General features: G+C 39.3%; 1 protein-coding gene across 1 annotated transcript in view; it reads left to right on the forward strand.

Annotated features, from left to right (window-relative positions):
* Positions 1 to 13,272, forward strand: part of LOC119086646 — a 34,051-nt gene extending 20,779 nt beyond the window's left edge. The window contains exons 9-16 of the mRNA XM_037199134.1: positions 1,141 to 1,228; positions 4,381 to 4,549; positions 7,030 to 7,460; positions 8,388 to 8,537; positions 9,296 to 9,433; positions 9,520 to 9,607; positions 10,642 to 10,834; positions 12,644 to 13,272. Of these exons, the coding sequence (XP_037055029.1) occupies positions 1,141 to 1,228; positions 4,381 to 4,549; positions 7,030 to 7,460; positions 8,388 to 8,537; positions 9,296 to 9,433; positions 9,520 to 9,607; positions 10,642 to 10,823 (1,246 nt within the window). The 3' untranslated portion in view covers positions 10,824 to 10,834; positions 12,644 to 13,272. The remainder of the gene's footprint in view (positions 1 to 1,140; positions 1,229 to 4,380; positions 4,550 to 7,029; positions 7,461 to 8,387; positions 8,538 to 9,295; positions 9,434 to 9,519; positions 9,608 to 10,641; positions 10,835 to 12,643) is intronic.
* The last annotated feature ends 1,501 nt before the right edge of the window (positions 13,273 to 14,773 follow it).

A 14,773-nucleotide genomic window follows, 5' to 3' on the forward strand; every position in this document is an offset into this window, starting at 1 on the left:
TTAAAGTTAAGCATACAAAGTAATGGGTATGCATTATGACATTTCCATACTTATCTATCATTATATAAAACAGATTTTTAATATAATATCCTTATTAATTCTTTGAGAACTTCACACAATATATTTAGATAATACTCACCCCAGCTTTTCTTTCTAATTCTTCCTAGATTCATTCCCTCACATTCCACCCCTGTGCCTCCCAACTTCTTGGCCTCTTTTTTTTTTTACATATTCCACTGAGTCTGATTTGTGCTGGCTACATACTCATGAATTTGGGGCCATCCACTTAAACTTGTTCAGCATACCAATGGTCATAGTCTTAAGTAAAATTGATGCTTCCTTCCCCAGAAGCCAACTGTCAACAGCTTCCCAAATTAGGGATAGAGGCTTATGAGCCCCTCCCCACTCCATTCTGGAATGTTGACTGACCTGATCTTACATAGATCTCATACAGGCCATACCACTGCCATGAGTTTATGAGTGCAGTGATCCTGTCATGGTCAAGATGACACTGTTTCACCCTTGATCTCTGGTCTTACAGTCTTCTTGCCCTATCTTCTGCAATAGTCCTTAAGCCTTGTGTGGCAGGGGATCATAGATTTACAATGTAGGACTAAACACTGCAGTAACATTTATTCTCTGAACTTTGACCAATTGTGAGTTTCTATGTTAACCACCAAATACTGCACAAAGAAACTTATTTGATGAGTTCTGAGAGCTACACTTATCCATGGGCATAAAGATATTAATTTAGAGGGCAGTTTGATACTATGTTATTTAGCAAAATAATGGCAAGTTTATTCAACCTTGTGGCTGGTGAGCTTGTCAGCCTTGTGTCCTTTGTCAGATTTATGGTGCTAGTCATCTCTTCTTTCTCCTGTGGTGGGGCTTCAATCTATTCAGAAATGGGTTGTTTGTCCCCTTATCATTCATGCCACTATTTCAAACATGTGCATATCTTGCCATGCCAATCATTATTATTGATCACAATGTTCACAGCTGGTAAGAGCATTGATGACTTTTCCCTTATTCAGCCTAAATAACCCTTCCAGTACTTTGAAAGCTTGCCAGCAGAGAGGAAGCTTCCTGGTCAGTACACAAAACACATTTTGATAATGATTTCTTTATGTTTTTATTAAGGCTTCTAAAACGACGCAAAAGGAAGGAAATTCAAAGAAAGTGCAAGGCTGAAAATTTGAATGCGGAATATCCTGAATCAGTCAATGAAGTATGTACATTGACAGCCATTACATAGAACCCTCAGCCTTTTTCCTTGTAATTTTATTATTTAGTTAATATGTTTTGCCAGCATAGAAAGACTTTCATTTTAGTAACTGTCTTGTGAGCATGGCAGTGTCCTATAGTATATTTTTTTCTTTCTGTAAGAAATGTCCATGCTTAGAATAGTCCCTGTGATAACTTAGAAAAATATCAAGCTAAACTCCTTTTCAGACATAATTTAAAGTGGGTTTTTTTTGTAATTTGTAAGGAAAGTTTGAAAGTTGAGCATCTTGACTTATGGCTGTAATGTTAGAAATTGGGGTAATGAGGTAGAAGGATGGCTGCAAATTTCAGGCCAGCTTGTGCTACATATGAGTTCCAGGAGAACCTGGCCTGAAAAATGAGACCTTGTCACAAAAAACAAGTTTATCAAGGCATGAGGAGATATTTGGTGGGAAATAGAGCTTCCTGTGTGAGCATGAGCACCCAAATTCAAATCCCCAACACCCACATAAAATTCTAGGAGGACATGCTCACACTTGTAACCCTCACCCTGTAGAGCAGTGGTCTTCAACCTTCCTAATGATGAGGGTAATAAAGTTCCTCAAATTGTGGTTAACTACAACCATAAAATCATTTTCTTTGCTACTTCATAACTGTAATTTTGCTACTGTTATTAATTGTAATGTAAAATTTTTGGAGATAGAGGTTTGCCAAAAGGATCATGATCCACAGTTTGAGAACCACTGTTGTAGAGTGTGGAGACGAGCTAGGGCTTGCTGAGTGCCAGACCTAGCTCTAGGTTCAGTAACAAGTTTTGGCTCAAAGGAATTAGATAGTAATAGAGCAGGACACCCAGTGTCAATCAGAGGCATATGTACTTACACACACACACACACACACACACACACACACACACACACACACACGGTAAGGGAGTCTATTGATCTTTTGCTGCTCTGGGTTCTATGAGGAAACTTCAGACCATATTACACATCCCATTATGGATAGTGAATGATCCCTAATTAGCTTTGCTTGTTCCTATCCTTTCCTTAAGTCATTTCTTCATTATCATTCATTATTCATTCTTCATTGCTTACTGGAGTGAATCCATTAGGCATAGACATTAGTACAAATCTAAAACCTGGCCTTCCTCTTGGTGATCTGAAACTCAACTCTAATACAATATTACTATAAAATTTTAAGAAGGGAATTATAGAAGAACAAGCATTTCCCACTGGTGCTTAGTGAAGTTGTCCCTCCTTCCCTGCCACTGCATGTTGCATGTAGCCTAGGTGATATTATGCACAGATGGATGCCTTCTTCTGATCTCTGTGGGTAGTAGGCACATATATGGTGTACAGACCACAAACAAGTGAAATTAAATAAATAAATGCATTTTTAAAAGAAGGGGCTTATATGTAAATATCATACTCCCAGCCTGAGGTTGTAGCCGAGTGTTAAGCACTGACCTAGCATACTGACACAAGCACAACAGAGTAAGAGCTTCTGCCTCTGAAGAAGTACTAATGCTGAACCTAGCATTTTGTTCAGAAAAAAGTATGAAACAGAGGGAATTAGATAGAAGATTAAGTAGAGATATAGAAGAAAGAGAGGGGACAAAACTCAACTTGAACTTTAAACAAAATGACCCTGAGCAAGATGAATAGCAGTCTAATATCAGCTCAACAGATTATCTTTCTAAGTAATGAAAAAGTTGCCATATTTCCAATAATGCATTAATTACAAATAAGAGGACACTTAAAAAGTCAGGTTGTTCCTGTATCCTGAAGTTGAAATGCTTCATATGATTCAAGAAACAAGTTTCTAAAAGAAAAAGTGCCATAGATATGTCTTGGTAGCTAACCCTACCCAACCAAATCAATTACCTCCGTGAAACCAAACTAAATGTTTAGTCGGGGATGAAGAGGATTTGACTGATGAACATATTTTATATGAAGAGTGGTTCATATGCTATTCAAAATGGATCAGGTTATTAAGGAAATAGAACTATACCACTCTTTAGGAATAAAATATGCAAAGTCCTAAATTATTAAGCAAGGTCTGGCATGAGATTTTTTTTACTTTTTGAATATCATCAAAATGGTGACCATGAGAGTCTGGGGAGATAGCTTATTCCATAAAGTGCTAGCCTTGCAAAGACAATGACTTACAATTATCCTGAGAACCCACCTCAGTATGGTGTACATAATGACATGATGCTGTGCACTTATAATCCCAGAGCTGAAGAGGCAAGGACAGGCAGATCTCTGGGGTTTGTTGTCCAGTCAGACTAGTTTGGATAGTGAGAGACTCGACACATGTGCTTGTCATGTAACTTCCAAATGCAAGTTCACATGTGCACAAGCACCAGCACATACACATGTGTACACACACACACACACACACACACACACACACACACACACAATTATTTGTAGAAACAATTCTTTTAATTTTCAATTTAAGTACATTCTAAGCTGATGGTAGCCTGTTTTATATACCCTTACAATGCTGAACAATAGACTGCTCTGTTCACTCTTGCAATGCTGGGCTTCCACAGAAAGCAAAAACTCCTATTTGCCATATGGTCATGAGCCACCATGTTGTTGGTGGGAATCAAACCCAAGTCCTCTGGAAGAGCAGCCAGTGTGCTTGAATACTGAGAAATCTCTCCAGTCCCCACCAAATTACATTTTAATCTTAGAGAATTTTCTATTTATGGCTAATTTCTTGGTAACTAGCCTGATTCCAAGTTGAGCATACATAAGTGTTTTAAATTAGCATTTGACTAAAACACAAGCAGCCTAAGGGAAAATGATAGCAATAGATTCCTTTACTACAGCCAAAATACTCTTACTGATATCATTCCACTTAATCAACCTAAAATATTAATCATCTCTTACTTGGCTTTCACTTGCTTGAATCATACTTTGAATGTGCAGGAACTCTGGGAAAACTCACCGGTGGCTACTATCCAAAAGATGTTGAAGCTTAGTAACTTAAAACAATATTTTAAAGGATATATATTGGATTTTGTGTTGGCTTTTCAATTGATTAAAGTTACATCTAAAGTTTGGGTTCCTGCTTGTGTTTCCATTTATTTGCATCCTATTCTATCTGGTTAGTGAAATGTGTTACCTTCTTTTGGAAATTCAGGTTGAGTTTACAGATATTCAACTGGCCAGTGAACAAACACCATTTGAATTAGTTCAGATCAGGCCACCGTCTCAATCAAGTACATGCACAATAATAAGTGTAGATACAAGCGTGAGCACGACCACAAGCACTTCATCCACAGAATTTGCAGCAGCAGCATTTTCACCCGGTAGGTACAACCAGCTATTTGGATATGGACTAAATAAATGGAATGGCATTTGAGGTGGTTGCAAGGTTTAAAATAAAGATAGTGCGTGGTTTATAATGGTGTGTAATCACAGATGTCAAGTACAATATTGCTCATTTTCTGTGAATTTTTTCAGATGATGATTTCAGAGCAATAAGGTAAGAATCTTCTCATAGATTCAAGCAATCAGGGCTCTTAGACACTTTATAAATCCAAGAAATAAATGTGCAGACTTTCCTCCTTTCTGCTGAATTAGTATTATTCAGCTGTTTTTTATTTTAATACTACAAACATTGTGATAGACCTGTCTTTGATGAAATAATGTTTTATCATTTGTGTCCGTGTAGTCTAGTCTATTGCAGCAACATGCTTTCATTGTTTTTTGTTGATGTTTTGAGACAGTCTTGATGTATAATTCACCCTGTCTTAGAAGTCATAGCAATTCTTTTACCTCTACTCCTGAGTGCTGGGATGACAGAAACACAAGCATGTGCTTTGCTAGGAATTTTTAATAGGAGTAGAGGCAAATAGGTTAATCCCTCAAAAATACTGTTGTTCCTTTTATGTGTTTCAATAAAGGGCTAATTACAAAATTGTACAAAAAAAACTGCAACACTTGAGAAAAGGATGGGTATCCATTTACGACGTTATTGTAGAGCTTTGTATTGTGGAATTTTCAGGTATTGTGGTTAATCTTTTTTAATTCTATTTTCCCAGTTCCAGATGTAGTTTTAAAGTTTACATAGTTTTTAGTAATATCACTTCCATTATTTTTGTAAGTTTCATAACTGTCTTTCAAACTATCCATTGAAAACAGCACAGGTGTGTGTGTGTGTGTGTGTGTGTGTGTGAGAGAGAGAGAGAGAGAGAGAGAGAGAGAGAGAGGGAGAGAGAGAGAGAGAGAGAGAGAGAGAAAGAGAGAGAGAGAGAGAGAGAGAGAGAGAGAGAGACTATTTCTTACATTTGCATGAGCAGTGATTGCTTATAACCTACATGTCTGGATTTACCTTGTAGGTTTGTTCTGAGGAATTATATTCTTTACTGTTAAACCAACTGTGGACAAATCCTTATAAGCTCTTACAGCTGTCCTTTCCAGTCAAAAGAGCACATCAAGATATTTAGCAACAAATGTTGAATTTGAAAAACTTCTGGGTTCCTGGCTATGACTTACTGATATTTATTTGGTCTTTTTTTTTACATTTGGTACCAGAAAACTGCAAATATACTATTATGGTTCAAAAGTGATTTGGAAGTGTTTGATAGTACAAGAGTTTAGTCAAAATTCTGAACACTGAAACTATCAAGAAACTAGAATTTTCCAAAATGACTAAAATGGAGAAACTGAAACCAATATATTGATGGAAGGGTAGTTTGCTTGTATTCATAGCATTGTAGTGAGATGTGCATCCTCAAGTTGCACAGAAAAGTTGGGAGGTGCCTGGTGGGTGACTCTGCCTGATCCTAATGTTTATATTTTGTAATTTTTTTTTCATTTTGTAATAATTTTGGACTTAGAGGGAAATTTCAATGCAGTACTCAGAAGGTAGAGGTCAAAAGATGAGACGTTCAAGGCCATTCTTGTCTACACAATGAATTCAAGGCCATCCTGGAATTCATGAGATCCTGTAACAAAAAAATAATTTGAGTTGAAAGAACAGTACAGAGAAAAATGAACAAAGGAGAGAAATTTTAGCCATTTTATTTTGATCCCCCTAATGCCACACATTACATAAGCAAAACACCACTGGGTTTCATCCCTATTCCTAATGTGAAGCCTTTTCCACCTGGCTTCTTTTACGTAGAAATGTACAGTTAGCAACTTTCCATGTCACAAGAGGAAACAATGATCTATTTCATTTTATTAGACTTTATGAATATACTACAGGATTTTAGTCTATCCATCAGTGGAAGGACATCTGGGTTGCTTTCAGGATTTTGCCGATTGTGAATAACATTGCTACAAACATTTTCCCAAAAGTTTTGTGTGGAACTTTAAGTTTGCTTGGGTAAATTCCTGACTGTGAGACTACTAGGTCATACAGGAAGTATGCCAAGTGGATTTTCCAAATGATGTCAGAATTCTTCATTATTGTCTTTTCTCAGCTATTAAAGCAAAGGTGTATTGCAACATCTTACAGAGTTGTAACTTATTTCAGCTTTGTTATTATAGGACACCAAATATTCTGAAGAAGAGCCGGCAGAATGTTGCCATGAAAGGTTACTAACAACTGGGCTGGATTTAAGCACCAGTGTGAACTGGGAGGTGGACAGAAATTCAGACATATTTTGCTTGTCCTTTACTTTCAAATATGAATGACTTTTAAAAATACTGTTATCCGAATGATTCCTAGCACCTGGCACATCTCATTCTTAATCATAAAATTAATCCATACTGCCCTGTTGTATAAAGCTGGCATATTTTACCGTTATATTCATGCTCTCCTTTGTGCTTCCTTCCTCAGCTTCTTCCCCTGAACAGGGCTCTACCATAGATCCAAAGTCCTCACTAGAGCCTATGGATATGGAATTTGAAGTAGGTCCAGAATTACTTCTAAATGACATCCAGGATGAACAGGCCTCCCCAGAACAAGGAGAATGCAATGATGAGGATGTAAAGAAACCCTTGGAAGAGGCAACAAGCTCAAATCCTAAAAAGGATGTTATTGAAGTTTTTGATTCTTCTTCAGATGAAGATTACTGTGTAATAGTAAAAGAAATTAACGTTAAGAGAGGCCCTAAAATCCAACAACCCGTCGTGGACCAAGGACAAGAACATCAAAAGACAGTTGAGTCATCCCCAAAGTGTCCAAGCAGAGAAGTACAGTCTCCTCGCCCAAAGGCAGTGGTGAAACCTATGGTGCGTGGAGATTTGCCAGCCTGTGTTATAGCTGAGGTACATCTGAAAGTCTTTCAAAATTCATTTTTCTTTTTCGTGGACCTCTAACATCATTGAGATTAAATTCACTGTTTACTCAGGTTTGCCTTATAGAAAGCATGATCTCTATTTTTCAAAACCATATATAACTGTGATGTACTAGCTTTTCAGAAACAGATGAGAAGAACCCTTGAATCTTTACAAACTGGGAGGTTGGATGTTCTTTGAGGTACACCACACCCCACTGTTTCTCATACTGTTAAATATACAAGGATGTTAAATACTGGTGAGAAATTTTGAAGTAAGTGGGAAATTGAGCTGCTCTGAAAACACAGCATTTCTAAGGGTCCTGCTTTTCATCAGTTGTGAGGCAATGCTAACCATCTCAAGAAAAGACAGCTTTCTTGACAACTCATCCCGCCCTTGCCCTCAGCACATACCACAACAAGCTAGGTTTCTTCTTCTTCTTCTTCTTCTTCTTCTTCTTCTTCTTCTTCTTCTTCTTCTTCTTCTTCTTCTTCTTCTTCTTCTTCTTCTTCTTCTCCTTCTTCTCCTTCTTCTCCTTCTCCTTCTCCTTCTTCTCCTTCTCCTCCTTCTCCTCCTCCTTCTCCTCCTCCTTCTTCTTCTTCCTCTTCCTCCTCCTCCTCCTCTTATTCTTATTCTTATTCTTATTCTTATTCTTATTCATGTTTTCGATTAATACACAATTAAACTCTTAGTTCAGGTATGGTCATATATTCCTAAAATAATCGGTGATGGTTCTGCAATCTGGCTGTGTACAGAAGCTGAGGAGAGCCCAGCCAGCTCTTAGCAGGGGCCAGTGCAGCTTCTAAATGTTTGGGCTTGGGTGAACAATCCTTCTTCATGTTCACTGTGTTCTGTGCACTAAGGAAAAGCATGAAGTAACAACAAGACGTTTGTAATTTTGTGTCCTTCCAATTACAGCCAAGAAGACCACATCAGCAGGGTCCACTTTTTGGGGAAAATGTTGACCAACCCTGTGGCCCAAGAGTGAGGAGAATACAGGTCTATGATTTGACTATAAGTAGATCCTTCTCCGAGGAACCACCTTCTTACCAAGAAATTGAAGAAGAGGTATGGAAAGTTCATTTTTATTTTTATAACTGAAAGGTGATTCCATTTGCATAAGAAGTTTGATTGGCTTGATTTACTTGGCTCAGCCTACCCCATAGGCTGCAATTGAGTTGCCCCAAAGAATTAAAAATATCTGTGCTAACTGGACCTGTATACAGGGTCAAGGACAAACACATGCTTGTGCAGGTGTTCTGAATTCTCAAAAGTCTGTAACTCAGTGGCATGTGTGTGTGTAGACCAACAAAGGTTTCCTAGTGAGATCTGAGCTTGCTTTACCAGGCAGGGATGCATAGCAGAATGATTGGACCACAGGCATGTGGTGTTACCAGGTGTTTGCAAGGGTCTGCAATTGGCTGTGTGGTATGCTTTGATCTAGCAAGGTGAAGGTCTTTTGCCCCACCCCTTGGCATTGTTATAAAAAGGTCTTTGAAGTGACAGAAGGAGCTGGTGGATTTTGATCCAGGTTCTCTTGAAGCTATCATGTGTATTTGTCTGTCTCTTCCCCACTATCAATCTAAAAGATTTTTATTCCTCTCTCTCCCTCATAGAACCATTTAAAAAGTTGGAGTTGGCCTCCCACACATGTCTGTGACTAGTGTGTTTCCAAAGCAGCCAGTAGTTCCCATAGCCCAGTACCCAGAGACCAGACATCCATTATTTTCGGATTCATTTGAAAGTTGTTCATTTCTAGCAGGGGTGCTTTTTCAGACATAAAAATACTTTTATATTTGTTTCTGCTGATGCATCAATACCTGTAGGAAAGGGAACGACAACAATGTGAATATGCCTTGGCTCAACGTATTGAGATGCTTCGCAATATACCATGTGAATGGCCGATGGCACAGCAACAGATGGGGCAAAGACAAGAAAATTGGGTATTCCAGCCACAAGATCAGGTACAGGAGTAGTCAGAGCCTAAGATGTTGATAAGAAGATGAGTGGCATACTGTATTGTTTTACAATAACTGTTGGTTTTGTGCAGGTGGTAACCTTACTAATGACCTGGAACGACTTCCCATTAATTCCTTTGGGAATGATAACTCTGCATATTCACGAAATGAGACACAGAGGTAAGAGACAGACAGATTGGGGAAAAGGGGGGGGATTTCTTTTCTCCTGTTCCTGACTATATAATGCCTATCGCAGTATCTGTTGATGAAATGGAGGGTGTTCCACACAGAAAGGCTAGATAAGATAGCCTAAAAGCTAGAGATTTCACATACAAACCTTGAAATCATTTGGGCTTCATTCCTCAAGTCCAGCCTCTCAGCACAGGGTGTTTGCACAGAAGTCTTTAGTGACCACAGCTGAGTAACTTCAGAATTTCATGTCCATTTTTCAGCTTCTTTGGAATGAAGGCATTGACCATGAAAACCATGGAAGTAGATGTAAGATGTTTGTTACATTCTGTGAACAGGCAGCAGCATATAAAGGCTGAACATGGATCATGTAGCATGACGGCATGCATACATTCTAGCCCAATAATAATGTCTCTCACTTCAAATACCAGAGAGAAAAAGCTCCTCCTAGCATGTAGTTAACATCTAATAAGTGCTTTTAAATGAATGCTTTCTTACTGAAGCAGAGTCTCAAAAAGCTATGGGGATTTCCATCTGCCCTTACACTTAGTGAAGTGGGTCAGTGTCATGTTATGTAATGTTTCTCATCATCAGAGCCTACCTTAAGAAGGATTAAAATAAAGATTAATGGTCTTTGGTAAGGCTTTGCAATCCATATCATTCTCTGAATTTCCCAAGCTTTTGGTTGTGAAAGAGCCCTGGATTTGTTGTTAGGAAATATGCCTTGCAGGTAGGTATTACTCAGCCACCAGATCCCTGAGGTAGTTATTTTTAGTCAGATGGAATGGCATCTATAAGGCCACAGAGAGCACAGTCATGGTGAAACTCTTTATGTGATACAAAAGAAACCAGGTGAGTCAAGTTGACTTGACTGTAATTTATCTCAGCATCTGTGTTCCCTTTACATTGACAAGTTCTTATATTGAAAACAAATGTGCAACAAACAACACTCAAGACCAGGAGAATTTTTCATGGTCCATCATTCTTTGACCTATGTAACTGATCCAAATTTCTTCCTTTTTCAGATTTTATGATGATAATGCCGATCATACTCCTCTCCTGCTGCATTGCCCATTGGCAAGGTCACATCAAACAATACCAGTGCCACACGAACCAGCAGCAGAGACATATCAACCTCTTGCAGCAACCGATCACCCATCAGCAGCAGTGTCAAGTCACCCATTTGCAAATTCACAACACCCATTAGCAATGTCACAGGTAAGTGATCCCATATCATCTGAAAGTCTTGACTCAAACACACCTGGACAGGGGATCTCAGAAAATTTCATGTAGCTATGGATGAAATAATAATTTTCACAATGTTATGAGCCATATTACAGAACATCATAATTTACTAAGGGACAACAACCCTTGGCTTTACAGACAAAGAAAATGGACATGATAGAGATATCCTATAGCTTTTAACTTTTGGAGCAAGAGGGCTTCTGTGCATCTTTTTCATAAGGAGGACACCTCAGGAATATGCACTGTGTTTGAAATACAGACTAGAAAGCATTATCAGTTTGAAGAAAATTATATATGTGGTGGTTGAACTCTCTGCTGAGTAAAATCATTGTCTACTTGGATCCTTATATAACTAAGCTCCATATATGATTCTTAAATACAACCTAACTTTCAGTCTTCCACAGCATAGATTACCTAATAAAAGTGAGACACAAATCATTTTTAATGCCAAACTCATTGCTGAGTCCAAATTGCTTTCTGGACTTACAGATCTTATAATCCTCCAATGCAGTCTAGGTCCTACATTGGGGTGTCTCATTATATTGAGAAAATCCCTAAAATTCACATTTCTGAATGTGCTTTAACATAAGGCATCTATGAGGCGCCTTATGTTAGACAGGGCAGACAACTTGGGGGCAATCTGTTGGGGCTGGGATTGCAGTATAAAAGCTGGTCCAGATGACAATAACACAGAAGAATTAGCCCCTCATGTAAAGTCCCAACTAGCTCTATGAGGATCAGAAATATAAAATCTGACAAATTAATAACCCATACAAAAATGTTTTCATCCTACAACACAATCTACCATAAACAAAGATAGTAATCATAAGAATGAGTATATACTGTAAACTTTTAGAAATTCTAGCCAGCTTAATGTGTGATATTTTCAAACACATGCCATGACCAACTGAACCATCAGTGTCATTAGAAATTGGGTCCCGATGAGGGACTGCCTACATAGAGATGAAAATGAGCAAATGATCTGATGGGGCTTTTAGCAAAGTAGACTTCAATAGTACCCCATTTCTTGCCTTTTACCAAAACAATGACGCCCTTGAATGGGGCACTAATAGTGAGAGTTGTCACCAAGTTGATCTGATAGTGCAGACCAGTGAGGGTAGGGATTCAGATAGCTCATTTTAAGAGAAGTAGAATAGGAGCATTAAGGGCTTCACTGTGAGGCCACCCCCTGAATCAGCTCTCTGCCTTCTGGTCATTCCTGCTCAGACTGCCGTAGTCTTCAGCTGTCTGCCCAGATTGGAGCCCACTACCTACTCCATTTTTTTCTTACTCGTCTCATTATGTTCCACTTACTGGGTCCTATTTCATTTCAAAATAGAGTCAATAAAGAGTCCTACAACAGAAATCTTGATAACACTGCCTTTGTGCTTGTCCTTCTCCACTCCCTAGTGGGAGCTGTCACCTCTCCTTCCACTCTGGAAATGTAGAAATGCAAGTCCAAGCCTAAAGATGGACTTTGGCTAGGCCTGGTTGCACAAAAGTAGAGGGCCAGACACACATGCTTCAGCTTAAAAGGCAATTTTGAGGTCTCTGGACTGCCACTAAGCTAAGAAAAAGCTGGAAGAAGAAATGGGACAGGCCTCATGTCTTTCCCAGTTCTCTCTCTCTCCTACTATCACCCTGTAAGCCCCTACTGCTAAGGAATTTGTCAATTGCTCCCTAGCTTGAAATAAAAGGATCCTTCCATAGCCACGAAATGGGCCAAAGAGGTATAGCAAAATATTTCACTCTATCATCGCCCCCCCTCTTTTTTTTCTTCAGCTTGCCTCTTCTAACGCCCAAAGAGAGAATGGGACACACTTGATTCCACCTGGTGAAGAAAATTCAGGTTTTTTTCGGGCTGAAGAGAATATTGATCCTCATCCATGAGGGGAAGATGAGGCAGAAGACAGACCACCATGGTCTGTGTGGGAAAGGGACATACAAAATGGGCAGAGTCCCTTTATGGGAGAGGGAGGGTGGGTTATTTGTTTCTCTATTCAAAAATTGAGTTTCTAATGATTTTTAAAGCATAACCAGTTTATTGGAAATGATGCTACAGAAGGAATCTGTCACATCCGACTTTGGGTGTGATAACAAGTATTCACTGGCCCCTGCTTACCTCAAGCTATTTCATGAGGCAAGCTGACTTCAATGGACATATGTTCAGGGGACTTTTTTGCCACAATAAAAAATGCCACATAAGTTTGAAATATAGAAAAAGCCACTCCACCTTGTCCTTTTCCCAAATTCTGGGGGCTTAATCTTGATTTATTCTTACCTCCCTTCTGTAGCCCTATAACCCTGTTACATTGGGTAACATATGTGAAATAGGTTTCCAATTGTGAGAAATTAACATCTGCTCAAAATAAGGTACATCTTTGCTTAATAAACACTGTGCTTTACTGTAAGTCTTGTGTCTGTGTGGTTGACTTTGAGATCATAGGAGTATTACTGACTTGGTGGACCCCTGCATATGTCCTGATGAAGAACCCATGTTCTAGAGCTAAATATCTCACACAGTGCCTGTTCCTAGCATATCATCCTATTTGTCAAACTTATAGGTATCAGTGGTGGCTGCTACCCTCCTGTGTGGCTATGAATATAGGCTCCTGGTCTGTGTGCAGCCTTTTTGTTTGGTTTGTTAGCCTTTGTGCATCTGTTTGTTGTCTCTATCTTAGTTTTTAAGACAGAGTCTACCACTGAACCTAAAGCCCACAATTAGACTAGACTGGCTGGGCAGTGTGCTCCAGGTATCATCTCCCCAGCACTACAGCCTAAAAGGTGATCTTGCTCATTGTTCTAGCACCAAGAAGAACATATCCCCTATTGTCCACACAGTGGTGGAAGTAGGAGGGGTTGTTATTGGTGAAATTATTAAGTCACTCCTTTTAGTTAAAAGGGAGGTTTATTTTGTGGGATAATTTACAAGTGAAGGGATTGGTTACAGGGTCTGGGAAAGGTGTAGCACATTCCGGAGATGTTCTCTGGAGAACACTGCTTGATCTACTCCTGCATTCAGGGTCCAGGAACCAAGAGAGCTTGCCCATCTGGATCTCGGGTCTTCAGGGTCCTCTCTTGGCCTTTTAGGAGTAACAGTTTCCCTAGCTTCAATAGGGGTTAGAACTTCCAGATAAAAGCTGGAATGGCTACCCACTACAGGTTGGGGCATGGATGGCCCTGCCAGAAATCATCCCATGTTTTTTTGTAAAAACAATGAACTATAATCATAAGAAAGCAAAGGAAACAGCCAAGAGTGTTATGACATATCTCGGGCCATATGATTTATACTAGGGTGTTATAAAAGGAATGTTTGTGTGCTCCTAAATTCATCAGAAGCCACAACCTCCAATGTGATGGATTTGGAGATGAGGTCTTTCAGAGGTGAATAAGGTCCTGAAGCAGCAGGAGGATGGTAGTGTCATGTGGGCTTTTGATAGGTACTCAACCGCCTTGGTGCCAGTGTGAATTTAAAGTTTACTCAGTGGCTTTCTGGACAGCCATAGTTCTTACAATCATAGGTAAGCTCTGCATTTGGAAAGTCATTTTAGTTTTTGGTCTTCAGATGGAGAATAGAATGTTAGAGAACAGAGTACTTTCCTCACAGAGCATAGGACTGCTGGATGAAACTGTAAGATTGAACAAATCTTAGAGGGAGGCATGGGAATCCCAGGAGCCTGGAGGACACCTGTGTGGGTGACTGCTTGACATTACTTTTTAAAATGTCACTGTTTTTGATGGCAACCTCCTTCAGCAGCCCTGGAATGGCTGAGCACAGTGGCCCTCACATTGTTAGGTAGCTGAGTAATGTTGACATCGCAGAGTTTCCTGGTTTGTCTGTTTTCCTCACTTTATATGCTCAGCCCATACCAGTTGGTGTGAAGTAGAATCACAGAAAAGTTCTCTAGTGCT

Source organism: Peromyscus leucopus, chromosome X (assembly GCF_004664715.2).
Source record: "Peromyscus leucopus breed LL Stock chromosome X, UCI_PerLeu_2.1, whole genome shotgun sequence".
NCBI lineage: Eukaryota > Metazoa > Chordata > Mammalia > Rodentia > Cricetidae > Peromyscus > Peromyscus leucopus.